The sequence below is a fragment of the Saimiri boliviensis genome, chromosome 20, assembly GCF_048565385.1.
Source record: "Saimiri boliviensis isolate mSaiBol1 chromosome 20, mSaiBol1.pri, whole genome shotgun sequence".
Lineage (NCBI taxonomy): Eukaryota > Metazoa > Chordata > Mammalia > Primates > Cebidae > Saimiri > Saimiri boliviensis.
In genome coordinates this window covers 30,149,569-30,175,189 of record NC_133468.1, presented here as the reverse complement: position 1 = coordinate 30,175,189, position 25,621 = coordinate 30,149,569, and the positions used below count along the sequence as shown (strand labels likewise).

The following is a 25,621-nucleotide window of genomic DNA, read 5'->3' as shown; positions in this document are numbered from 1 at the left end:
CTCTCTCTCTCTTTTCTTTTCTCTTTCTTTCTTTCTTTTTTTTTTTTTTTTTTTGAGACAGAGTCTCACTCTGTCACCCAGGCTGGAATGCAGTGGTGTGGTCATAGCTCACTACAGTCTTGACCTCCCCAGGCTCAGGTGAGCCTCCCATCTCAGCCTCCCAAGTAGCTGGAACTACAGGCCTGGCTAATTTTTGTATTTTTGTTGAGATGGGATCTTGCCATGTTGCCCAGGCTGGTCTTGAACTCCTGGGCTCAAGCAATCCTGCCTGCCTCAGTCTCTCAAAGTGCTAGGATTACAGTCATGAGCCACTACATCCGGACAAAGCAAAATTTTCTTTGTGTTAACGCTGCTGAGACCTTTCCTCACTTTATGATGTAACCAAATTCCACTGGAATGAATCTTAAACTCAAACATTGTGAGTATGCGCAAAGAATAATATTTGTGAGTTATGTGACCAGGATTTTTCTATTCAGAAGCAATCTAGCACCAGCACCTCCAAAATCCAGGGCCCAGAATTGGTGGCTAATATTTGAGACTACATAGGGAAGTAGGGAGGGATTGGAGTCTTACAAGGCTAGAGTTTCGCAAGGGGAAGCCACTGGAGAATTTTAAAAGGAAGACAGACAGGTTGGGTGTGGTGGCTCACGCCTGTAATCCCAGCACATTGGGAGGCTAAGGCAGGTGGATCATGAGATGAAGAGTTCCAGACTAGCCTGGCCAGCATGGTGAAACCCCGTCTCTACTAAAAACACAAAAATTAGCCAGGCATGGTGATGCACGCCTGTAGTCCCAGCTACTCGGGAGGCTGAGGCAGGAGAATTACTTGAACCTGGCAGGTGGAGGTGCAGTGAGCCAAGACTGAGCCACTGCATTCCAGCCTGGGTGACAGAGTGAGACACCATCTCAAAAAAAAAGGAGGACAGACATGAGATGTAAGTCTTAAAATGATCACTTCATCATAGCTTATGTTGGGAGCTTGGACAAAGGTGGAGATGCTAAGAATGTGATATATTTGAGATCGAGAGGCAAAGGACATGTAATCTCACTTGTGCCTCCCATGGGGGCTGCTAAGGTCTCTGAACTGACCCATCCTGGGAGAGGACAGGTTTCTAGTCAGACTGGAAGAACTTTAGTTTTGGACACTAGTTTTCTAGGAGAGTTGTTGAGGTATTCCAAGCTTTGGGAAAGAAAAGGAAAATTGAAGCAAACAGAATGTTACAGGGCCACATGAAGAGAGCTCAAATAGGTGGTGATTTCAAATTAATGTGAGAAAACTAATAGCTCCGCTATATCCAAATAACAATGAGAAAATGCAACAAAAGGTATGATTCCATCCAAATAGAAATGTGCAAGACTTTTACGAAATACTTTAAAATCTCGGCCGGGTGCGGTAGCTCACACCTGTAATCCCAGCACTTCGGGAGGTTGAGGCTGGTGGATCGCTTTAACCCAGGAGTTCAGACCAGCCTGGGCAAAATACTGAGACTCCGTCTCTATAAAAAATTAAAAAAAAATTATCCAAGTGTGCTGGTGTATATGTGTGGTCCCAGCTCCTCAAGAGGCTGAGGTGGGAGGCTCACCTGAGCCTGGGAAGTTTGAGGCTGCAGTGAGCTGTGATCACACCACTGCACTCCAGCCTGGGCGACAGAGACCCTGTCTCAGAAAAAAAAAACAAACAAAAAAACCCAAAAACTACTCGCTTGAGGGCATCGAAAAACTTAACAAAGGGATCAATGTGCTATATTCAAGAATGAGAATACTCAGTATTGTAAGCAGGTAAAAAAAAATTCCCTTACCCTTATGAAGTCATTTTTTAAAAACTTGCTCAAAATGATTCTAAATGTTAATGGGAAAAAGAAGCACATGAGACTGGCCAGGCCAATGCTGAACAAACAGTAATGATGAGTTTTTGGGCTGTGGATTTTTTATTTTACATATTTCCACATTTTCAAGTATCTATTACTTTTGTAATTAGAGTAACAAGAAATGGAGCATCAGCAGGAGGTGTAATTAATAGTGATCTATCCACTAAAAAGACTGAGGTGGAAAGGAAGGACATAGAGATTACATTACTCTGAAGAAGAAGGATTAACTCTGGAAATAAGATCAAGGATATTGATTATCAAGGAATACTATGGACAACTGTATGCCAACAATTTAATAACTTAGGTGAAATCAACAAATGTCGACAAAGACACAAACTACCAAGGCTGAAGAAGAAATGGAAAAGTCTGAATAGACCTAACGAGGTCAACAAACTTCTAGAAATTCGCAAACTGTCCAGGGCTGATTGAACAAGAAATGGAAAAATCTGAATAGATCTATAGAAAGTAAAGAGATTGCATTAGTAATTTAATACAGTTCTCACAAAGAAAATGAAAAGCCCAGGCCTAGATGCTGTCACTGGTGAACTCTACCAAACATTAAAGAAAAATTAATACCAATTCTTCACAAATTCTTTGAAAACAAAACAAACCAACACAAAAAGATGATGATGAGGAGGGAGTGTTTCCCGCTCATTCTATGAGGCCAGTATCTGATACCAAAACTGGATATCCTATGAAGAAAAAGAAAATACAAACCAGTATCCCTTTGGAATACAGATGTAAATTTCCTCAACAAAATACTAGCAAACTGAGTATAGCAATATATCAAAAGGATCGTGTACCATGGCCAAGTGGTGTTAATCTCATAATGCGGGGTTGGTTTAACATCTGAAAATCAATTAATGTCATGCACCATATCAGTAGACAAAGGTCAAACACCAAAGGAGCATCTCAACACATGTAGAAAAAGCATTTGACAAAATCTGACACCATTTTGTGATGTCAAGTAATCCTCCCTCCTTGGCCTCCCAAAGTGCTGGGATTACAGGCATAAGCCACTGCACCTGGCCTGGGGATGACATGTCTTTTTGGGATGACAAAAATGTTCTAAAATTGATTGTAATGATAGTTGTCCAACCATGAGTATTCTAAAAACCATTGTGTTACACAATTCAAATGGGCAAATTGTGTGGTGTATAAATTATATCTTGGTTGGGCATGGTGGCTCATGCCTGTAATCCCAGCACTCTGGGAGGCGGAGGCGGGAGGACTGCTTGAGGCCAGGAGCTAGGGACCAGTCTGAGCAACACAGAGCTAGTCTCTTTAAAAAAAAAAAAAAAAAAAAAGAAATTAGCTAGGTGTGGTAGTGTGTGCCTGTAGTCCCAGTGACTTGAGAGGCTGGGGCTGGAGGATCTCTAGAACTCAAGGGTTTGAGGCTACAGTGAGCTACAATTGTGCCACTGCACTCCAGCCTGGGGTGATGGAGTGAGACCCTGTCTCAATAACTAACTAACTAACTTGGCTGGGCTTGGTGGCTCACGCCTATAATCCCAGCACTTTGGGAGGCTGATGTGGGTGGATCACCTGAGGCCAGGAGTTCAACACCAGCCTGGCCAACGTGGTGTAACCCTGTCTCTACTAAAAATACAAAAAAAAAAAAAAAAAAATTAGCCAGGCATGGTGGCGGGCACCTGTAATCTCAGCCACTCCGAAGGCTGAGGCAGGAGAATTGCTTGAATCCGGGAAGTGGAGGTTGCAGTGAGCCGAGATCGTGCCATTGCACTCCAGCCTGGGCAACAAAAGTGAAACTCTATCTCAAAAAAAAAAAAAAAAAAAAAAAAAAGTAAATATATATATATATATATATATATATATATATATATATATATATATGTCTATGTCTTGTTAAAGCCGTTATATAAAAATGAAGTGAAACTTGGCAGAACAATATCTATTATGTGAATACATTTTTGGAAAATACGAGTTCTTAAAAAAACATAATATTCTTAAAATTGAGCAGAATTTGTGAAGCAGTGCAGAAGAGGAAAGTAACACAGTGTTTTCTCCTGGACAGTCACTTTCACTGTGTAGCAAGCAGGTCTGGTGACAAACTGTCTTAACAGTAATTGGTACTACCTCATTACTCATTAATAAAGGAATAAGAGCCTTTATTAATGAAAATTGCATTCTTTCTGTACATCAACACTGTCCTAAGTTCTTTGTTTTGGAGACAGAACCTTGCTCTGTCACCCACGCTGGAGTGCAATGGCCCCATCTCAGCTCACTACCACCTCTGCCTCCTGAGTTCAAATGATTCTCCTGCCTCAGCCTCCTGAGTAGCTGAGATTACAGGCATGCACCACCACGCCCAGCTAATTTTTATATTTTAGTAGAGACAGGGTTTTTTTCCTGTTGGCCAGGCTGGTCTCAAACTCCTGACCTCAAGTGATCCGCCCACCTCTGCCTCCCAAAGTGCTGGGATTACAGGTGTGAACCACTCCGCTCAGTCTGTGCAACTAGGTTCTTAACATGCATTTTATCATTTTTCATTCACACCACCCTGATGATGGCCCCATATTTTTTTTTTACCACCTTCCCCCTGCTTACTGTTTTCCAACATATCAAAGTTTACATTTGCAAAATAGTATTATTTATTGGAGTACAAAAAATGCATAGCTTCTTCTATTGTTAGCAGTACCTATAAGGATAAATACTTCGGGTCTTTATTTGAATTGGTTTTTATGTGATCGTATGCAGTATAAGAATATTGGTAGGCCGGGTGCAGTGGCTTATGCCTGTAAACCCAGCACTCTGGGAGAACAAGGAGGGAGGATCGCTTGAGGCCAGGATTTCAAGACTAGCCTGGGCAACATAGTGAGACCCTATCTCTAAAAAAAAAAAAAAAAAAAAATTAGCCAGGTGTGGTGGTATGTGCCTGTAATTCTAGCTGCTGGGAGGCTGAGGAAAGAGGATTACTTGAACCCAGGAGTTTGAGGCTGCAGTGAGCTATGATCATACCACTGCACTCCAGCCTGCGCCACAGAACAAGATCCTGTCTCTTAAAAAAAAAAAAAAAAAAAAAAGAAGTATATTGCTAAATCCATCTGAATGTGTTTTAAGATTTTTAGTTTAAAGCATTTTGTATTTGTTATACATAGTTGATCTTCAGTTTGAGGAGAAAACACTTTTTAGATGGTTGTCCATTTTTTTGTTTAATGTTGATACCAGATTTGAAAGTCAAATCTTTGGCAAAGATAATTGTATAGTCTTTTGTTCTGGTGTAAACATAGATTAGGTGTTATGGAAATCTTGTCTTAATGCTAACCTGAGCAATTTTTCTTTGTTTTTAGTATTATGTGCCAAGAACCTTGCAAAGAAAGACTTCTTCAGTAAGTAAACACTTTTTTTCTCTCTTGTAACGTTATGCATGTATTTCTGAAATTTTAAAATTTTTAAAAAGATAAGGTGTATTCTCTTAAAAGTTTTAGTAGAAATCCATGGTTTGCCAAACTTGATTTCCCAATTAACTACAACCTGGGGGTTCCTTAGCTGAAAGACACAGAGCTTATAAATCATACCCAAAAACCTTTCATTTCCCATTCTGGCCATACCCTATTTTCTCTGCCTCTCCACCCATTGTAATATTGCTTTCTGCTGAATGATGTATTCTCAGCTCTAATACAAATGATTTTTTCTATGAAACAGCTGAATTTGCATAAAATTGTTAATCACATTTTATACATTAAATCACATTTACAACACCCTATAATTAAAGGAATTGTCCAAATAGAGACTCCTTTTCTAAGGGAAGGAATCACTCCTTAAGAAAGTCACTTAGTATCTGGTAAGTGCCTGCAGCAATTAATTCGTCATACAGAACATCTTTCAGTTCCTGAGTGGTATTATTCATGCTTTAAAGATGAAGAAACTTGGGCTTTATCCAGGTAGTGAGGAAACTCCTGAGTGGTGGCTGGTGTCCAGCTCTGTCTCTGACACCTGTATACTTTGCCACCTGTCTGCTCAGTCTCTAGCATTAGGGACTTAGCAAATTAAGACCTGGTGCAAACTTACTTCCATAGATAACAGAGGTAAAGATCAGTAAACAAGATTTCAGGGCATTAATAATTTTTAGAAAGTCTAAATACAATTACTTTCAGACACTTCCCTCCACTTAGCCTCACTTAATAGAAATTTGAATGTCAGCCTATTTTTTTTTAGTCACTTTCTTTTCTGTCCTCTAAAAATCTGAGTATGGAGGCATACTAGGTTGTCTCTCTTAGAAAGCTCAATAGAAATAACTTATTTTGCTGATTGAAATTATCCTGAAATTAGAGAAGAAAATACACACAGGTAATCTTTACCAAATGAGATGATCCTGAAACTTCCTTTAGCCTGAAAGACTGTTCTGTGTCACATGTATGAATCTGAGGTCTCATCTAGGTGTGGGTCTCCTCTCTCCTCTAGGGCTCCCTGACCCGTTTGCAAAGATTGTCGTGGATGGGTCTGGGCAGTGCCACTCAACCGACACTGTGAAAAACACATTGGACCCAAAGTGGAACCAGCACTATGATCTGTGAGTTGAATGTTCTGGAAGCCACATGGGGAGTGGCAAGAAAGCAGGTGTCTAGCTTTTGTGAGAGACATTAAAAAAAAAAAAAGACTTTATTAATAACAAAAGCAGATGGCCAAATGAACGTATACGTTGCCTAACTGTAGAATTCACGCACTTGGAAGTTCTTGCATTTAGCACTTTTTTTCTTTTTTTTTTGAGATGAAGTCTCACTCTGTCACCCAGGCTGGAGTGCAGTGCCACGATCTTGGCTCACCACAACCGCTGCCTACCGGATACAAGCGATTCTCCTACCTCAGCCTCCGAAGTAGCTGGGATTACAGACATAAGCCACCACGTCCAACTAATTTTTGTATTTTTTTAGTAGAGACAGGGTTTCACCATGTTGGCCAGGCTGGTCTTGAATTCCTGATCTCAAGTGATCCGCCCACCTTGGTTTCCCAAAGTGTTGGGATTATAGGCTGAGCCACCATGCCCGACTGCATTTGGCAATTTCATAGATTTTTATGGCTTGGTTTTGTACCTGTGATTCTCAAGCTTTTCAGTATCCTGGCCATTTTAGCAAGAAAAAAGGCTGTATAGTTTGTGAATTCCACATGCTACTGTTTTTCAGCAAAACCCTAAATCTATTTGTAGTTTCTACTTAAAATGCATTATTGTGACTATGTTTCTGTTGACTTTGGAAATTTTTGCCTTTTTTTAGTACACATATTTTCTGCAACAGAAAATATGGTTTTATCAAAGCCATCAGACAATTTCTTGTATTCATTCCAAAACTGGCTTGCACTTTGAAAGCCACTACTTTATATAATTTTTAATTTAATCTTTTTTTTGAAACAGAGTCTTACTCTGTTGCCCAGGCTGGAGTGCAGTGGTGCAATCTCGGGTCATTGCAACCTCCTCCTCCTGGGTTCAAGTGATCTCGTGCCTCAGCCTCCTGAGTAGCTGGGATTACAGGTGCCCACTACCACACCTGGCGAATTTTTGTAGTTTTAGTAGAGACAGGGTTTTACCATGTTGGCCAGGCTGATTGCCATCTCCTGACCTCTGGTGACCTGCCTGCTTCAGCCTCCCAAAGTGCTGGGATTACAGGTGTGACACCGCTGCTGGCCGTGAAGATCACTATTTTATACGCACCCATGTTTTCATGTCCCTGCTAAGATATTTTCGTCAAAGTAATCCTGAAAGCTTATTGTCTTTTAATTGACACAAATTATACTGTATTGGGGTGGGGTTTTTAAGAGTTACATTCTAGGATTCAGTTTCAGTGACACTGAGACTCTGTAAGTGGCTGTCAATTATTGTCCTGAAAGTTCCTCTCTCTCTCCATGATTGGCTTGCAGTGACAGTAATTGGAGGTTTAATGTCTTAGTGTCTTCTTGTGTACTTGGAATGCATCCATAGGTTTGTAAGTAGTCCCTTGCTGCAAACCGGTATTCTATATTAAACCTAATTGGTGAGAATTTATGAGTCATGTTACTGTCCTGTGCAACTATTAAAATACAGCAAATTTGCTGGGCATGGTGGCTCACACCTGTAATCCTGGCACTGTGGGAGGCTGAGGCAGGCGGATCACCTGAGATCAGGAGGTCGAGACCAGCCTGGCCAACATGGTGAAACCCCACCTCTAATAAAAATACAAAAATTAGTCGGGTGTGGTGATATATACCTGCAGTCCCAGCTTCTTGGGAGGCTGAGGCAGGAGAATCATTTGAACTTAGGAGGCAGAGGTTGCAGTGAGCTGAGATGGTGCAACTGCACTCCAGACTGGGGGCAACTGAGCGGCACTTCATCTCCCCCAAAAAAAGAAAGAAAGAAAAAAAAGAAATACAATTAAAAATGAGTTTTCTACGTTCTTTCCAGATATGTTGGGAAAACAGATTCAATAACCATTAGTGTGTGGAACCACAAGAAAATTCACAAGAAACAGGGAGCTGGCTTCCTGGGCTGTGTGCGGCTGCTCTCCAACGCCATCAGCAGATTAAAAGACACCGGATGTAAGAATCAAACGCTTTCCCGCCTCTTAATGCAACTGAAGAAAGCTTAGGAGGCATCATTTGTTTGTTTTGATCGCTGAATACTGATCCTGCCTTCCTCCTTAGTTCATGTTCCTTGGGTTAAGTTTCAAATTGTTTGTTTACAGACCAGCGTTTGGATCTATGCAAACTAAACCCCTCAGATACGGATGCAGTTCGTGGCCAGATAGTGGGTAAGAACTTTCTTGTCTGTGTAAAGAGATGCTTTTCCAAAAGTTTCTTTCAACCCTTCATCGCCGAGAACTCAACAGGCCTTTGACAGGCCTCAAAGGAGAGACCACATACAGGGCTTTCTCTTCATCTTCAGCACTAGGAAGTTTTGTCTTATTTAGTATTTAGTTTTTATAATTGTATCTAATTCCCTTCTCCTGGCTTTTTTCTTTTTCTTTTTTGTTTGAGATTGAGTGCAGTGGTGAGATCTCGGCTCTCTGCGACCTCCTCCTCTGTGGTTCAAGTGATTCTCCTGCCTCAGCCTCCCGAGTCCCTGGGACCTCAGGCGCCCATCACCACTCACAGCACATTTTTGTATTTTCAGTAGAGATGGAGTTTCACCATGTGGGCCAGGCTGGTCTCTATCTCCTGACCTCAAGTGATCCACCTGCCTCGGCCTCCCAAACTGCTGGGATTATAGGCATGAGCCGCTGCACCCGGCCCCCTTCTCCTGGCTTTTAAAGTTGAGTTAAAATGACTTGGGTACAGAAAGATTTAGGGTTAGAATTTTAAATGTCATTTTAATCATTACAGTAATGGACAGTACATTTGTGACTGTATCATGCAAGGATAGATAAGAATGGTGGCCACACATATGAGAGTTGGGAAATAGTTTCTTCTGGAAGCTCCATCATATGAGTAAAGAGCAAAGAGTTGTGAAGAATTCCATGTGATATGATTTGTACAGTCAGGGGATTGCATTATTTAGAATGAAAAATTAAAACATGCTAATGTTACAAAGTGTTGGCCAGAGGCAGTCTGTTGGAAGTGATTTAGCTGTTTAATAGCTCATCCTATTATCCACCCATTTGTTTCAGTATTTTAGGGTAACTCAAATATTGACTTGTAAGCACTCACTACACGGAATCAAAGAAAACAGTCTCTCTGCAGCACACTGGAGTGATGGTAACTGGTAACTCCAAATCTTTTAGGTATTGTCCTATGTAGACTAAATCCAAGATAAATGAATACTACAGGCATACACCCTGAAATCTGCCATAATGTAAAAGTTCTCACCTAATGCTTTCCCATGTGGAATTTCTTTTTTTCTTTTTGAAATAGACTCTTGCTCTATCACCCAGTCTGGAGTGCAGTGGTGCGATCTCAGCTCACTGCAACCTCCGCCTCCTGGGTTCAAACAATTCTCCTGCCTCAGCCTCCTGAGTAGTTGGGATTACAGGTGGCTGCCACCACACCTTGCCAGTGTTTTGTATTTTTAGTAGAGATGGGGTTTCGCCATGTTGGCCAGGCTGGTCTGGAACTCCCGACCTCAGGCGATCCACCCTCCTTGGCCCCGCAGTGTTGGAATTACAGGCGTGAGCCACCGTGCCCAGCCTCTCTGTGTCTTTATTAAACTTAAGTCAGAATATTCTTAAGAAATAAAAACTGGGCTCAGTGGTATGTACCTGTAGTCTTAGCTACTCTGAGGCCAAGGGCGGGCAACACAGCGAGGCTTAATCCCCTTCCAAAAAAACTTACTTTTAATTTTTTTTTTTAATTTAAAAAACTTCTCTGGAGACAGAGTCTTGCTCTGTCACCCCAGCTGCAGTTCAGTGGTGTAATTTTAGCTCACTGCAACCTCCGCCTCCTGGGTTCAAGCGATTTTCTTGCCTCAGCCTCCCGAGTAGCTAGGACTACAGGCGCATGCCACCTTGCTTGGCTAATTTTCATATGTTTAGTAGAGACGGGTTTTGCCATGTTGCCCAGGCTGATCTCAAACTCCTAGGCTCAGCTGATCCACCTGTCTCAGCCTTTCAAAGTGCTGGGATTACAGGCATGAGCCCCCATGCCCACCCCAAAATAAGTCTTCTTAAAAAATAAATCTTCTTGGCCAGGCGTGGTGACTCACACCTGTAATCCCAGCATTTTGGGAGGCTAAGGCAGGCAGATCACCTGAAGTTAGGAGTTTGAGACCACCCTGACCAACATGGAGAAACTCCATCTCTGCTGAAAATACAAAATTAGCTGGGTGTGGTGATGCATGCCTGTAATCCCAGCTATTCCAGAGGCTGAGGCAGGAGAATCGCTTGAGCCTGGGAAACAGAGGTTGCAGTGAGCTGAGATCATGCCACTGCACTCCAGCCTGGGCAACAAGCAAAATTCCATCTCATCAATCAATCATCAGTCTTCTTAAAAATAACTTAGAGGGACTAAGTATCGCATTGTTATTTTTATGTAGACCAGGAGGAACATAGGACCCTTTTCTATGTCGCATTTACAAGAAATATTCCAGATAGCATGCAGCTACCAGAGTAAAATGCTTCATATGTGAAAGCAGAGGAATATGTGTGTTTAGAATTTATGTACAATATCCAAAAAAATACACCTCTTTTTTTTGGATATTGTATATAAATTCTAAATGGGCCGTGACTCACTGTATGTAAACCCCGCTGGGTTCTAACACACGTCGTTCTTTTCTGTTTTAGTCAGTTTACAGACACGAGACAGAATCGGCACCGGCGGCTCGGTGGTGGACTGCAGAGGCCTGCTAGAAAATGAGGGGTGCGTATAACCACAGCGAGAGGTGGGCCGAGTTCTCTGCTGTCTTCACCTCTCGGCCTCTGTGAAAATGTCCTTCCCTCCTTAAGTCACTCTGGGGAGTGCTTGAGATGTGTAAAGGATGTTGGGATAAAACTCTGAACAGTTTACTTGTCTATAAAAGAAGCTGTAAAAACAACTGGGGTTGTGCCTGAAAGACCCAGAATCCAATTAAAGTGGCTCCCGTGGGCCAAAGATGGGCGAGTCTGAGCATGAGTAAGAATTATAACTGCCTGGAATCCTAGCACTTTAGGAGGCCAAGGTGGGCCAAGACTTTGGTCTTGAGTTTGAGACCAGCCTGGGCAACATAGCGAGCCTTTGTCACTACCAAAAAATAAAAAGATAAATTAGCCAGGCATGGTGGCATGCACCTGTAGTCCCAGCTCCTAGGGAAGCTGAGGTGGGAGGACTGCTTTTGAGTCCAGGAGTTTGAAGTTGCAGTGAGCCCTTATCGCACCATTGCACTCCACCCTGGGTGACACAGCAAGATCCTGGCTCAAAGGAAAGAAAAGAATTGTAACTGCAATGAATTGGAACATATCAAACATATTAAAAATCCTTGGGTTCACAGTGACGGGGTTCACAATGACAGGGAAAAAAACTCAACATGCTGAAAAAGAAAACAAACTGGTGAACTCTGACTGGTCACTGTCACAGTGTAGCCCCCATGAATTTTCGGACCAGGCCAACAGTCATTGATCATCACTAACGACAACAAGAAAGAGATGAAACATGAACGCACCTCTTGGAAATACAGGGGACTGGGAACGTGTCTCATGGCCCCAAGGGAATGCGATCAACAAACATCCAGAATGGGGCCCTCTATGGGCCAGAACACCCAGTGTCTTCAACAAATAGACTGCAAGAAAAAGAAAGGAGGGGAGAACCTAGCATCAATTCATATTAAAAGAACCTTGAGGCCGGGCGCGGTGGCTCAAGCCTGTAATCCCAGCACTTTGGGAGGCCAAGGCGGGTGGATCACGAGGTCAAGAGATCGAGACCATCCTGGTCAACACGGTGAAACCCCGTTTCTGCTAAAAATACAAAAAATTAGCTGGGCATGGTGGCGCGTGCCTGTAATCCCAGCTACTCAGGAGGCTGAGGCAGGAGAATTGCCTGAACCCAGGAGGCGGAGGTTGCAGTGAGCCGAGATCGCGCCATTGCACTCCATCCAGCCTGGGTAACAAGAGCGAAACTCCGTCTCAAAAAAAAGAACCTTGAGACAGCTACAAATGCGAAGTGTGAACTTTGAATCCTGATTTACAAGACAGTTGGAGAAATCTGAACATTGGTGGTTTTTCGTTTTTTTTGAGACAGGGTTTTGCTTTGTCACCCAGGCTGGAGCGCAGTGGCATGATCTCAGCTCACTGCAACTTCTGCCTCACAGGCTCAAGTGATTCTCCTGCCTCAGCCTCCTGAGTAGCTGGGATTACAGCAGGCACACGCCACCACACCCAGCTGATGTTTGTATTTTTAATGGAGACAAGGTTTCACCACGTTGGCCAGGATGGTCTCGATCTCTTGACATCATGATCCGCCCACCTTGGCGTCCCACAGTACTGGGATTACAGGCATGAGCCACCACACCTGGCCTGTTTTTTTTTTAAAAAATTGATGAACATTTTTTAGTCATGATCATGAAAAAAGTCCTTGTCTTTAGAGGTATAATGTAGACCTTTATAGAGGCTGAAATATTTATGGATAAAGTCATAAAGTGGGGTTGGTAAGGAGGGATTGGAAAAGTGTGCATCGGATGATGGTTAGCTGGGAGGGGCTGGATACGTGGGGGGCGGGTTCGCTGTGCTGGTCTCTTAATTTTATGTGCATATTTGAAATTTGTCAGTCTAAGATTTTATAAAAGTATTTGCTTATAAGGGACAGTAGCCTATTAAGGTAAATTGTCTTCAAAATTGCTCAGGGGGTGAAGATTGAAATTTAAAAACTACCTGAAGTCATTTTGGTATTTTATGTAACCAGGAGTTCCACTATAGAGTAAAATAACAAGGAAAATGGAGTATTTAGATGTGATTTATTTTGTTTTTGAGACGGAGTTTTGCTCTGTTGCCCAGGCTGGAGTCCAGTGGCACAATCTCAACTTACTGCAACCTCTGCCTCCTGGGTTCAAGCAATTCTCGTGCATCAGCCTCCCGAGTAGCTGGGACCACAGGCATGTGCCACCATGCCCAGCGAATTTTTGTATTTTTAGTAAAGATGGAGTTTGACCAGGCTGGTCTTGAACTCCTGACCTCAAGTGATCTGTCTGCCTCAGCCTCTCAAAATGTTGGGATTACAGGCTTGAGACACCGCACTGGCCTGGATGTGATTTTAAATCAAGAAAAATGAAATCTCATTTCACAAATTCCTCACAGTGTAAAGCTGGTTTCTTCCATTCATTCCAGTCTCCCCTATGGTGAAACTGTACAGTTGGCCTTGGTGACACTCTGGCCACTGTTCCTCTTGGAAGTATCTGGCTTTCTGTTTGAGTGGCCCATGATGAATTTTTACGAAACTAGGCCCTTGGAACACTCACAATTGTTAAAGAAATATATGTGAGGGTGTCCCTAGGACACTAGCGTTAGGGCGCTGGTCTTAAGACTCCTCCATGGTGTCACCATGCTTCCTTGCTCTCGTCCCTTTCAGAACGGTGTATGAAGACTCGGGGCCTGGGAGGCCGCTCAGCTGCTTCATGGAGGAACCAGCCCCTTACACAGATAGCACCGGTGCTGCCGCTGGAGCAGGGAACTGCAGGTTTGTGGAGTCCCCAAGTCAAGATCAAAGACTTCAGGCACAGCGACTTCGAAACCCTGATGTGCGAGGTTCACTGCAGACGCCCCAGAACCGACCACACGGCCACCAGTCCCCGGAACTGCCTGAAGGCTACGGTGAGAGAATGTACCCTGCTATGGCCAGTGCCATCTGCCCTGTTTCCAACAACGTTGTCTTTGTTTTTAAGACAACGTCCTGCTCTGTCACCCATGCTGGAGTGCAGCAGCATGATCATGGCTCACTGCAGCCCTGATCTCCCAAGCTCAAGCGATCCTCCCAAGTAGCTGGGATTACAAGCAGGCACCATCATGCCTGGCTAATTTTTTTTTTTTTTTGTAGAGAATGGGTCTCACCATGTTGCCCAGGCTGGTCTCTAACTCCTGGGCTCAAGTGATCTGCTTGCCTCATTCATGCAAGTGCTGGGATTATAGGCGTGAGCCACCATGCCTGGCCCCTAACCCTTTGAGTAGCCTGTTTGTGTATAAATGCTGATGCTCGCATGGCTATGCCATTTGATAACTGTGGGAGTGTAAAGACAGAACTGGAAGCAAATGGTGCGAAATCTAGCTAATGATGAATTTTCAGCAGTTGCTCCAAATATTCCCGTTTTGAAATCATGTGAAAATCTTAGGCAAGTGAAAACCAAAGCAAACCAAGATAACATGTAGGCAAGATGAGGGTCCCTGTAGTGCTCTGGGAAGGAGGACATGGGGTAAGACGTGAGAAGAAGGGATTATTTGGCCGCTTCAGAGAGAAGAACCGGAATAAGAGAGGGAGTGCTGTCTAGATTTAGACAATACCAGAGTGAGGGCACAGCGGGTTGGTGGCAAACCCTCCCTGGAATTGAACTTGTCTAATTTGGATCCCTAATTTCTCGTGCAGAACAAAGAACAACAGTCCAGGGCCAGGTTTACTTTTTGCACACACAGACTGGAGTTAGCACGTGGCATGACCCCAGGATACCAAGGTAAGCTTCCGAAAGGCACACCCTCCAAGCTGTCTTTCCAGCAGTTGACTTGAAAAGCCAATACCCTTCCAGTGTGTTTGCTCTTGTTTTAAACTAAAAATATGATGAATGAGACGACATTGATGTCTGGGATTTGCTTCAGATAAGCTGGGGTGGGGGGAGAGTGGACAGGGGTACATGTGAAACAAGGTTGGCCATGAGTCATTGTTGACCTTTGAAACAAGGTTGACCATGATCACTGTTGAAGTTGGTCTCACAGCGATTCATTATGGTCTCTCTCATTTTTGATATGCTTAACCTTTTCCATAATAAGTCAAGGAAATATAAAGACTCTGTTACCCTTTCTCTCTTCTACTTTACTGTCCCCGTGCCTCAGTCCCTCGGGGACCATTCCTGGGGGAGATGAAGCTTTTCTATACGAATTCCTTCTACAAGGCCATACATCTGAACCCAGGTTAGAGAGACCCCCCCAACCCCATAACAGAGTTATGTTTCTTTTTTTCTTTGCTTTGCTTTTTTTTTTTCCTTTTAGAATAGCATTACTACCGAATATGATTTTTAGTAATGCTTATTTCCTTTTTTATTTATAATGTTTCATCTGAGAATAAACTTCCTGTCTTTGATTTTCCAATTCTGTGTTCAATTTATGATTTGGTACCTCTAGTGAGAATGGAAATATATTACCTGCAAATGAATGAGGTATCTCTTTAGTACCCACTGTTAGAAATGGCAGGCTTTTGTGTTAATTAGAAACACATCTTGGTCAGTAAAGCTGCACTCCCATCTGACTGTAGATTGTGTTGAAATTATTAATCAAGAGAATAATTAATCATTCTTAGAATGGAAAATACTTGTTTAACAAAAACCCCATTTGACCAAGAGAATGCCTTATCCTGGTGCAACTGTTTAGAATCATGAGTTTCTGGATGCATGTTCCTTTATTTTCCTTAGCCCTGAAAATCTTGGTGCTGTCTGGGAGCTTTTCAATGAAGAAACTTTTCTGGCCTTGAGCATTTAATTACACTTGTGAATTCAGATAGCTTTTCAGCAGCACTAAGATACTCTCTACTATTTGGGCCTTCTTTAGTAAAAGAAATTATATTTGCTGGGGAGCCCCTGTTCCTTATCATGGTTATAAGCTCTGAAAGTTCCTTTTTGTTTGTTTGTTTTGTTTTTTTGGAGACGGAGTTTTGCTCTTGTCACACAGGCTGGAGTGTAATGGTGTGATCCCAGCTCACTGCAATGTCCGCCTCCCTGGTTCAAGTAATTCTCCTGCCTTAGCCTCCCAAGTAGCTGGGATTACAGGCGCCTGCCATAATACCAGGCTAATTTTTGTTTTATGAGTAGAGATGGGGTTTCACCATGTTGGCCAGGCTGGTCTCGAACTCTTGACTTCAGGTGATCCCAGAGTGCTGGGATTACTGGTGTGAGCCACCGCACCCGGCCTGAAAGTTCCATTTTTAATCTCTCAGATGTTGCTGCTCTTTGCAGCAGAAGGGTTTGGACTGAGTAGCGGTTTGGTGTAAGCAGCACCACGAAGGTCCATCTCAGCAAAGTTGGGACAGACACCTTGATAAGGAACCTCTGTGGCTTCTGGGGCTGACTTTTGATCTCATTCCTTTGTACTACTTGGATCAACCTCTCCATGTCTTCCCTTTTGGTAGAGACCTTAACAGTGTGAATTGTGATGAACTTGGACCACTGCCGCCAGGCTGGGAAGTCAGAAGCACAGTTTCTGGGAGGATATATTTTGTAGATCATAATAACCGAACAACCCAGTTTACAGACCCAAGGTTACACCACATCATGAAGTAAGACTTAAAAATTTTGTTTTGCTGACCTCTTTCATTGAGAATTGAATATTTTCTTGGACTGATATTTTTCTGAATTTATCTACTGCCTTGCTGGTTGGATAATAAGCGTGGTCAAAATGACGTTAAACATTTGGTGGATAATTGCATATTTTAAACTGTTAAATTAGCTGTGAAGAGCATTGAAGCCATATGTTGCTGCTACCCTTTTCTCACGTGCAGCCTAAATAAAATTGACCGAGATGACAGTGTTAGGCAGCTTCGTGAAGGAAGCTTCCTGATGCAGCACTTTAGACACCCGTGGCCCTTAGGTTGAGAAGTAGAGAAATGCGATATCCCCTAGTGCCCGCACAGTGGGTAACTGGGTAAGTTGAAACTGGGAATTATCTTGGATCTCATATTTAGTGTTCCAGTCCTGTTGTGTTCTCAGAGCCAAACATCCCACATAGCTCTTTTTTTTTTTTTTTTTTTTTTGAGACCGAATCCTGCTCTGTTGCCCAGGCTGGAGTGCAATGGCACGATCTTGGCTCACTGCAACCCCCGCTTCCTAGGTTCAAAATGATTCTCCTGCCTCAGCCTCCTGAGTAGCTGAGATTACAGACGCCCACCACCACGGCCAGATGATTTTTGTATTTTTAGTAGAGATGGGGTTTTGCCATGTTGGCCATGCTGGTCTTGAATTCCTGACCTCATGTGATCTGCCTGCTTTGGCCTCCCAAAGTGCTGGGATTACAGGCGTGAGCCACCATGCCCAGCCCCACATAGCTCTTGTAACTGACAGCTGTGTCTCAGTGGCAAAACTTGAACAGGACAAATGCCACTTTGTCACCATACTAATCCTAGTCCTTTTACTGAAATTTTTCTCTCAATAAGAAGGTGTAGAAATCTCTTGGTGGTAAAAATGAGTTCTCATTAGATTTCCCTCGAGCTGTCTGCTCTTGTGCCTATCATTAGATTTCATTTGAGCTCTCTCTGTTAGCTCCTTTAACATTTTTTCCCGTCATCTCCATTTCATTCTAACTGCCAGGGTGCATCTGACAGAGCACTGGTCCATCTCATGTGTGCGTAACAGATGGATAATAAATGACGGCAGTTTCCATTTTTATTTGTAGTAGTCACCTGTGAGATAAGGGGTTGCTTGGAATTGGGGTACCTCTTTTTTTTTTTTTGGAGACGGAGTCTGGCTCTGTCACCCAGGCTGGAGGATAGTGGCGTGATCTTGGCTCACTGCAACCTCTGCCTCTCAGGTTCAAGCTATTCTCATGCCTCAGCTTCCCAAATAGCTGGGATTATAGGTGCCCGCCACCACATCTGGCAGATTTCTTAGATTTTTAGTAGAGACACAGTTTTGCCATGTTGGCCAGGCTGGTCTTGAACTCCTGACTTAGGTGATGCTTCCACCTCGGCCTCCCAGGTGGTGGGATTATAGGCTACCATGCCAGGCCTGGGGTGCCTCCTTTACTGTACTGTAGACCTATATTTGGGCTACTGTGGCCATCAGCAACTTTGACACAGCTAGCAAGGTACATGGTTATGTCATTAGGGAAGCAAATTCTGCCTGAAGTTACGTGCAGCAAGCTCTCTCCTCCAACCCTGTCGCGCATGTGGGAGCTTGCAGCTTTCTTGGCCGGGGCTTTGGAGTGACTTTCTGTGTCTCTTCTTCTCAAGTCACCAGTGCCAACTCAAGGAGCCCAGCCAGCCGCTGCCACTGCCCAGCGAGGGCTCTGTGGAGGATGAGGAGCTTCCTGCCCAGAGATACGAAAGAGATCTAGTCCAGAAGCTGAAGGTCCTCAGACACGAACTGTCCCTTCAGCAGCCCCAAGCTGGTCATTGCCGCATCGAAGTGTCCAGAGAAGAAATCTTCGAGGTAGAGAGTTCAGGGCCACTGCCCAGACCCTGTTCAGAAACAAAGAAGGCGATTTAGACAAAGGAATTGCAGACGCCTTTGTTTCAAAGGGGCTGCTTTCAGTGAACTGCTTTGTGGCTGATGTCTGCATTTCAGGGAGCCCTTCTTTCTATTTGGTATTTCAGGTATTGATTTGATTACTGAGGGAAATGGTGAGTTTGTGAGGACCACAGCCTGCGTAGAGGGAGGGAACGGTATTTATTTCCTTTTATGGTAAAAATGGAGAAACTCTAAATAATTTCACCTCTAGGGGAAAATCTAGAGGTATATACAGAAACTTGAAAAAATTCTCAAAAATAATGGGAACTGCCTTGTCTACATTATGTGGGTGAAATACTCCAGCAATCTGCACTTTCCCCAGAGCCAGGCAGCCTCCCTCCTGTGTCCTTGTGTAGGGATGTCATCTGAGGCCTGTCCTTCTCAGAGCAGCTCAGGGCTGGAGGCCGTCCTGCTTCTCCTGTGGAAATTGGCAAGGAGCAGGTAGTTCTTGGGACAGGCTCTGTCCCTTACACAGCTTCCTGCAGGAAGGGCCCTAAACAGACTAGGCCCTTTTCTCAAGACAGCCGACCATACACGAAAATCTCCATGGCATTTGGACCGTTTCCTGCCCTCCTCTGTGGAAACACTGTCAGAAATGATCACAGGAGACTGAGCACAGATTCCCCCACGGTGACAGCTGCTGTGGGAGCACCAGGGGCGAGAAAGCCGAGTGCCTTCCCCACCATGAGGTGTGGCCTGGGTGTTGGATGGGCAGCTTGGCCACAGTGCCCTGCCCTGTCTGCTGCATGCCTGCCCTTGTTGCGGGCTAGAAAAGTGCTGAAGTATTGACTTTACTACCAGATCGTTTCTTCTTTCTTGCCAGAGTTTGATTTTTTTTTTTTTTTTTTTTTTTTTGAGATGGAGTCTCACTCTGTCGCCCAGGCTGGAGTGCAATCTCAGTTTACTGCAACCTCCACCTCCCAGGTGCAAGTGAGTCTCCTGCTTCAGCCTCCCAAGTAGCCGAGATTACAGGCGCGCACCACCACACCCAGACATTTTTTTTTGTATTTTTAGAAGAGACAGGGTTTCAGCATCTTGGCCAGGCTGGTCTTGAACTCCGGACCTCAAGTGATCCTCCCACCTCGGCCTCCCAAAGTACTGGGATTGTAGGCTTGAGCCAGCGTGTTGGCTGGGTTGCTGGCATTTGAATTTCATTAAATTTAAAGCTGAAAAATTCTTCAGTGCCTTGTCACTGAATGTATCTACAAACATGCAGCAGCTTCTACTTAAAGTGCTGAGTCAGAGGAAATAGCAGGTTGATCACATGTGTTCTGTGCAGTGCTTAAAGCCACCTTATGTCTTACTTAAAAACTTAAAATCTTTTTCGCTTTTTGACTCAGTGGGAAGTCAAATGTGATTTTTCATTTTAGGTATAAAAACAGGTCAGAACTCTCTTAGCATTCAGACTTCCCAATGTCTTGATTTTGTTTGCAATGCCTAAGTTGTTTATATTGTGCACTGATATTAATTGATACAGAGAAAAATCAACTCTAGTGAGATTTGTCCAAGTCCTTGGTGATTCACTGAAAACAGACACGTGTTTCCCTTCAGGTTAGCGTTTCCTGGCATTGTTTGTTTTGTTGCTGTCTCAAAGGGAGAAACTGAGAAAAAAGATGATGGAATAGACTAGATGCCAAAGAAATGTTCTAATCAGGAGCCAGATAAAGCTTGAATTGGAATGAATGCTTATTCTTAACCAGGCTCCATTATCAATAACCTTTTATAACTTTAAGAATAAGAACCATTCTTCTCTCTGAAACTGTCATTTTGATGTTCAGGAGTCTTACCGCCAGATAATGAAGATGAGACCAAAAGATTTGAAAAAACGGCTCATGGTGAAATTCCGTGGGGAAGAAGGTTTGGATTACGGTGGAGTGGCGAGGTGAGTTGCTAATTCATTCACCTTCTCTGCTGCGTGGATTTCAGCATAGTTGTAACAGTTTTTTCAAGAGAAGTCACTTGCCCTTCTCTAGTGCTCATCACCAAGCACTCCCGGGCAGGGCTGATGTATCCTTGGAGCAGTCAGGCCATCGTGTGCTGGCTTCAGCCACCCTGCTGAGAATTAAGAATTCCTCAGAGCATGCTCGTGCCAGCCTCTTGCCATAACCCACCAGAATAGCCATGATCATCACCACTGACTGACTTCTTGTAAAGCTAGAATTAAACTTTTAAACTCACTCTCTTCTTCATCTGAAACATAAGGGACATATTCCTGAATTAGCACAGGAGGCAGCCTTGCTCTCCTCTCCACAGGGATTGCATCTGTGCATGTAAATTGCATGTAAATTGCATTCGTGTCAAAGGAATTTTGTAAAATAAAATGTTGAAATTTTGGTCAAAATAATTCAAGAAAATGATATAAAAAACAGAATAGAATGATGAAAAGCTGCTGTTTCATGTCCTGCCTCTTTTCACCTTCAAGACAATTATGGTGGGTTTGTCATTTTTTTAAATGAGACAAGGTCTTGCTTTGTCGCCCAGGCTGGAGCACAGTGGCACAATCATAGCTCACTGCAGCCTCCACCTCCTAGGCTCATGCAAGCCTCCCACCTCAGCCTCCCAAGTAGCTGGAACTACACGTATGCACCACCATGCCTGGCTACTTTTTTAAAAGTTTTTTTGTAGAGATGAGGTCTCACTATTTTGCCCAGGCTGGTCTCAAACTCCTGGACTCAAGCCATCCTCCCATCTTGGCCTCCCAAAGTGCTGAGATTGTAGGTATGAATCACTGCTTGGTTGAGACAACTGCTTCTTTTTTTTTTTTTTTTGAGACGGAGTTTCACTCTTGTTAGCCAGGCTGGAGTGCAATGGCACGATCTCAGCTCACCGCAACCTCCGCCTCCTGGGTTCAGGCAATTCTCCTGCCTCAGCCTCCTGAGTAGCTGGGATTACAGGCACGCGCCACCATGCCCAGCTATTTTTTTGTATTTTTAGTAGAGACGGGGTTTCACCATGTTGACCAGGATGGTCTCGATCTCTTGACCTCGTGATCCACCCGCCTCGGCCTCCCAGAGTGCTGGGATTACAGGCTTGAGCCACTGCGCCCGGCGACAACTGCTTCTTAACTCTTTTAGCTCTTTGTTTGAATAGGTAGCTTGTTATTTCCTGATTTAATGATTTATGGGCATATATATAAGACAGACTGAATCTAATTATTCTCATGTTCAATTTAGTAGTATCAGTCTTTTTAGTTCTTCCATTATTTGCAACTTTATGTCCTGTGCTTTCACATTTATTTTTTCATTTATCTTTGGACCTCTCATTTGCATAAGAACAGGATATTCATACTTGTAACTTTCTCTTCAGCATTCTTTCTGCCTCTTAAATTCTGTCATCTGTAACATTACTTTTATATTGTCAAGGTTGAAGATTTACATTCTCTTCTGTAACCAAAATTTGGTCAGTCTCCTATGCTTGTCTACCAATTATTTGTAAACGGATGAAAGTTTATATTGTTTATATTATGAATGTAAATATTGTCCATTAAGGAGTTAAATAGTATTCTAGAATTTAATTTTTTGGAGCAGATTCTAATTTTTCCAATAATTTCTCCTTCCTCTTTTTTCTGGAGACGGAGTCTCACTCTGTAGCCAGGCTGGAGTACACTGGCCAGATCTCACCTCACTGCCACGATCTCAGCTCACTGCCACCTCCACCTCCCAGGTTCAAGTGATTCTCGTGCCTCAGTCCCGAGTAGCTGGGACTACAGGTGCAAGTCACCATGTCCAGCTAATTTTTGTATTTTTAGTAGAGACGGGGTTTCACCATGTTGGCCAGGCTGGTCTTGAACTCCTGACCTCAGGTGATCCTCCCTCCTCAGCTTCCCAAAGTCTTCTTCCCTCCCCAGTAGCTTTCATCGTCTCCGTTGCTCCATGAACTCAAAGTCCTCCAGGATGGTTACACATCATACCTTCTGACAGCCCCCTTGTGTTTCCCTTGAGGCCTCTGTGCAGCCTGATGACGATTCTCTCGCTCCTCTGTGCTGCAGTCATCGTGAGATTTCACTGCTTCCCTGGGTTAGGGCCATTGTCCTGGGCGTCCCATAGCTTTCCTTTTCTTGGCACCCTCCCTTGTCATGCTGTGACCACCACACGAGTGTGTGGTGTGATGTTTCTCGTCTGCATCTTCCAAGAGACTCAAACTGCATGTAGTTGGGAACCCTGTCTTGTTCACAGCTGATCTTCAGTTCCTAGAACAGCACCTAACACTAGCGAACACTTACCTCTGTAAATATGTACCAAATGAATTTTACTTTTTGTTAATTTCTTTGCACATTTCCTTTCTTTGGTTGTTCTGAAATGCTTGTGACTTAGCCATTGGACTCCCTGGTTTGGTTTGGTAGGAGTTACATTCTTTCTGCGTTTTCCTTAGTTGTCCAGTCTTCTGTGTAGAGTAGGTCTTTGTGACGTCCTCTTGAACAGCATGATGCTGGAGTAGAAAGAGTTGAGAATCCCTGCTTTGCCACCTCCAGCTTGGTCTTGCAGTGTTATTTCACCCACTGGAGTCTTCCTCCCGTCTAAATGGGATCATGCCTATCTCAGAGAGGGTGGAGAGAAGTCAGTTGCATGTGGATTACACATGTGCAGGTGTGGATTCATTATCTGATCTGGGAGAGCCAGGCTATACTCATTTCCCCAGTATTTAGTCCATAGCCCTTCCTGCAGCCGCCCTCTTTTGCCTGTTAGTTATTGCTTCCCTTACCACTTCCAGAACAGAGCTGATTGTATCTTTACATCGTCCATGGCTCGGTCAGACTGTTTGCTTGTACTGTAATCACTTCCTGTCTAGACAATTGCAGGTCTTTGTCTTTTTCAAAAAATGTTCTCCTCAAATCTAAACTCCAAACTTTGGGATGAATGAAAATTCGGCAGTGTTGCTTTGTAGTGAAGAGACTTTATAGGATTCGGAGTCTCATCTCTTCTGGCAGTTCCTTTCTGGTCTTCTGAGTGCAATACAGAACTGTTTTCATTTAATATTTTTTGTGTATTCTCACAATTTTCTTGGACAGATTATCTGCATTTGTGCTTATCCTCCCCTGTTCCCTCTCATTTGTTTTAAAAGACCAAATAAAATTTGGAGCTGCTATCTTAATGTGATCCATTGAAAAGGCGTTTTGAGTAGAATGAATAAAAGATTTGTGTATCTGCCACAGGTGTTTGTCTAAGGGTTCCCCTGCTAGCTGGGCTTATCGCAACCTGAGTGTAGCCACTGAATATACAATCTCTATTTAAAATGCTTTCTTTTTCTTTTTTTGCTTAACTCTTTTGAACTTTGGAGTTTAAAAAAAAATAATAAAATGATGCAAACATTAAAAAAATTCAGAGAATAATAACTCGAGCCTGGTGTGATGGCTTACGCCTGTAATCCCAGCACTTTGGGAGGCCAAAGTGGGTGGATCACTTGAGGTCAGGAGTTTTGAGACCACCCTGGCTAACACGGTGAAACCCCGTCTCTACTGAAAATACGGAAGTTAGCCAGGCCTGGTGGCACGTGCCTGTCCCTGGAAGGCAGAGGTTGCAGTGAGCCGACATTGCGCCACTGCACTCCAAACCTGGTGACAGAGTGAGACTCTGTCTCAGAAAAAAAAAATGTAGAAATTTTAGCACATATAAAATGAATGTTTGTTGTTTTTTCCTAGGGAATGGCTTTATTTGCTGTGCCATGAAATGCTGAATCCGTATTATGGGCTCTTCCAGTATTCTACAGACAATATTTACATGTTACAAATAAATCCAGATTCTTCCATCAACCCTGTAAGTATGAATGAACAAAGGGGGAACTGAGTTGGAGAATTTTTGAGATGGATTTTCAATTTCATTCTCCGTTCTTGGTTTATTCATTGTAGAGTTAATCAAAGGCAGTGGTAAGCAAAACATGGAAAGGTAAAGTGAAAACTGGATTAAGATGGATTTTAATCCTGTATTTTCAGAGATTGTGATCACTGGGCATGTTGTATTGAAGGAGGTGAAGGGTGAGATTGAGCTGTTCATATACTCAGGACACTTCATGGTCATTGAGGGAACTCTGGTGTGATGACAGTATGTTTTTTTTGTTTGTTTGTTTGTTTGTTTTTGAGACGGAGTTTCGCTGTTGTTACCCAGGCTGGAGTGCAATGGCATGATCTCGGCTCACCGCAACCTCCGCCTCATGGGTTCAAGCAATTCTCCTGCCTCAGCCTCCCGAATAGCTGGGACTACAGGCGTGCACCACCATGCCCGACTAATCTTTGTATTTTTAGTAGAGACGGGGTTTCACCTTGTTGACCAAGATGGTCTCGATCTCTTGACCTCGTGATCCACCCGCCTCAGCCTCCCAAAGTGCTGGGATTATAGCCGTGAGCCACTGCACCCGGCCGACTGTATTTGTTAATGGTGACAGTCTAAGGAGTGGGTTCCAAAGTCCAGCCTCCTCCCAGTCACAACTGGAATCTTTCCAGAACTGGCTTTTTAAGCCACAAATGCCACCCTTAGCGTGCTTGTTTTACAGATGAGGAAGTCAGAGTGGTGTTTGCACACTTCACTCAAGGGTGGGCCACTGGCCGGGGCAGACTCCTCCTGTGGCAGCATGGCCTTCACCAGCGTCCTGCTCAGGCCACTGAGGCGAAGTTGGGACAGGCTCCCCTGTGCATTCAAATGTGGAAGAACACCAACATGGAAGCTGAGTTTTCACTCATTTTTCTGAGATGAATGTAATTCAAACCTGAAAGCAGAGGCGTATGGTTCCTGAGTTGAAAACCAGACAGCTCTGGTTCTAGAATTTTTTTTTTGAAGCATAGTCTTGCTCTGTTGATCAGGCTGGAGTGCAGTAACGTGATCTCAGCTCACTGCAACCTTTGCCTCCCAGGTTCAAGTGATTCTCCCGCCTCAGCCTCCCGAGTAGCTTGGATTACAGGCTTGTGCCACTGTACCCAGCTAGTTTTTGTATTTTTAGTAAAGATGGGGCTTCACCA

The 25,621-nt window shown here is 43.6% G+C and overlaps 1 protein-coding gene across 3 annotated transcripts in view; it reads left to right on the top strand.

Moving 5' to 3' along the window:
• Nucleotides 1–25,621, top strand: part of SMURF1 (SMAD specific E3 ubiquitin protein ligase 1) — a 121,810-nt gene that overhangs the window by 81,609 nt on the left and 14,580 nt on the right. For 2 of the 3 annotated variants that reach the window (XM_039460280.2, XM_039460279.2), the window contains exons 2-12: nt 5,180–5,218; nt 6,294–6,402; nt 8,263–8,396; nt 8,543–8,608; nt 11,072–11,147; nt 13,824–14,065; nt 14,832–14,916; nt 16,581–16,727; nt 18,396–18,594; nt 20,451–20,554; nt 24,311–24,425. In XM_039460280.2, coding sequence (XP_039316214.1) covers nt 5,180–5,218; nt 6,294–6,402; nt 8,263–8,396; nt 8,543–8,608; nt 11,072–11,147; nt 13,824–14,065; nt 14,832–14,916; nt 16,581–16,727; nt 18,396–18,594; nt 20,451–20,554; nt 24,311–24,425 — 1,316 coding nt within the window. Of the gene's footprint in view, nt 1–5,179; nt 5,219–6,293; nt 6,403–8,262; nt 8,397–8,542; nt 8,609–11,071; nt 11,148–13,823; nt 14,066–14,831; nt 14,917–15,292; nt 15,371–16,580; nt 16,728–18,395; nt 18,595–20,450; nt 20,555–24,310; nt 24,426–25,621 lie in introns of all 3 variants that reach the window. The other variant, XM_074390435.1, reaches the window with a different exon arrangement.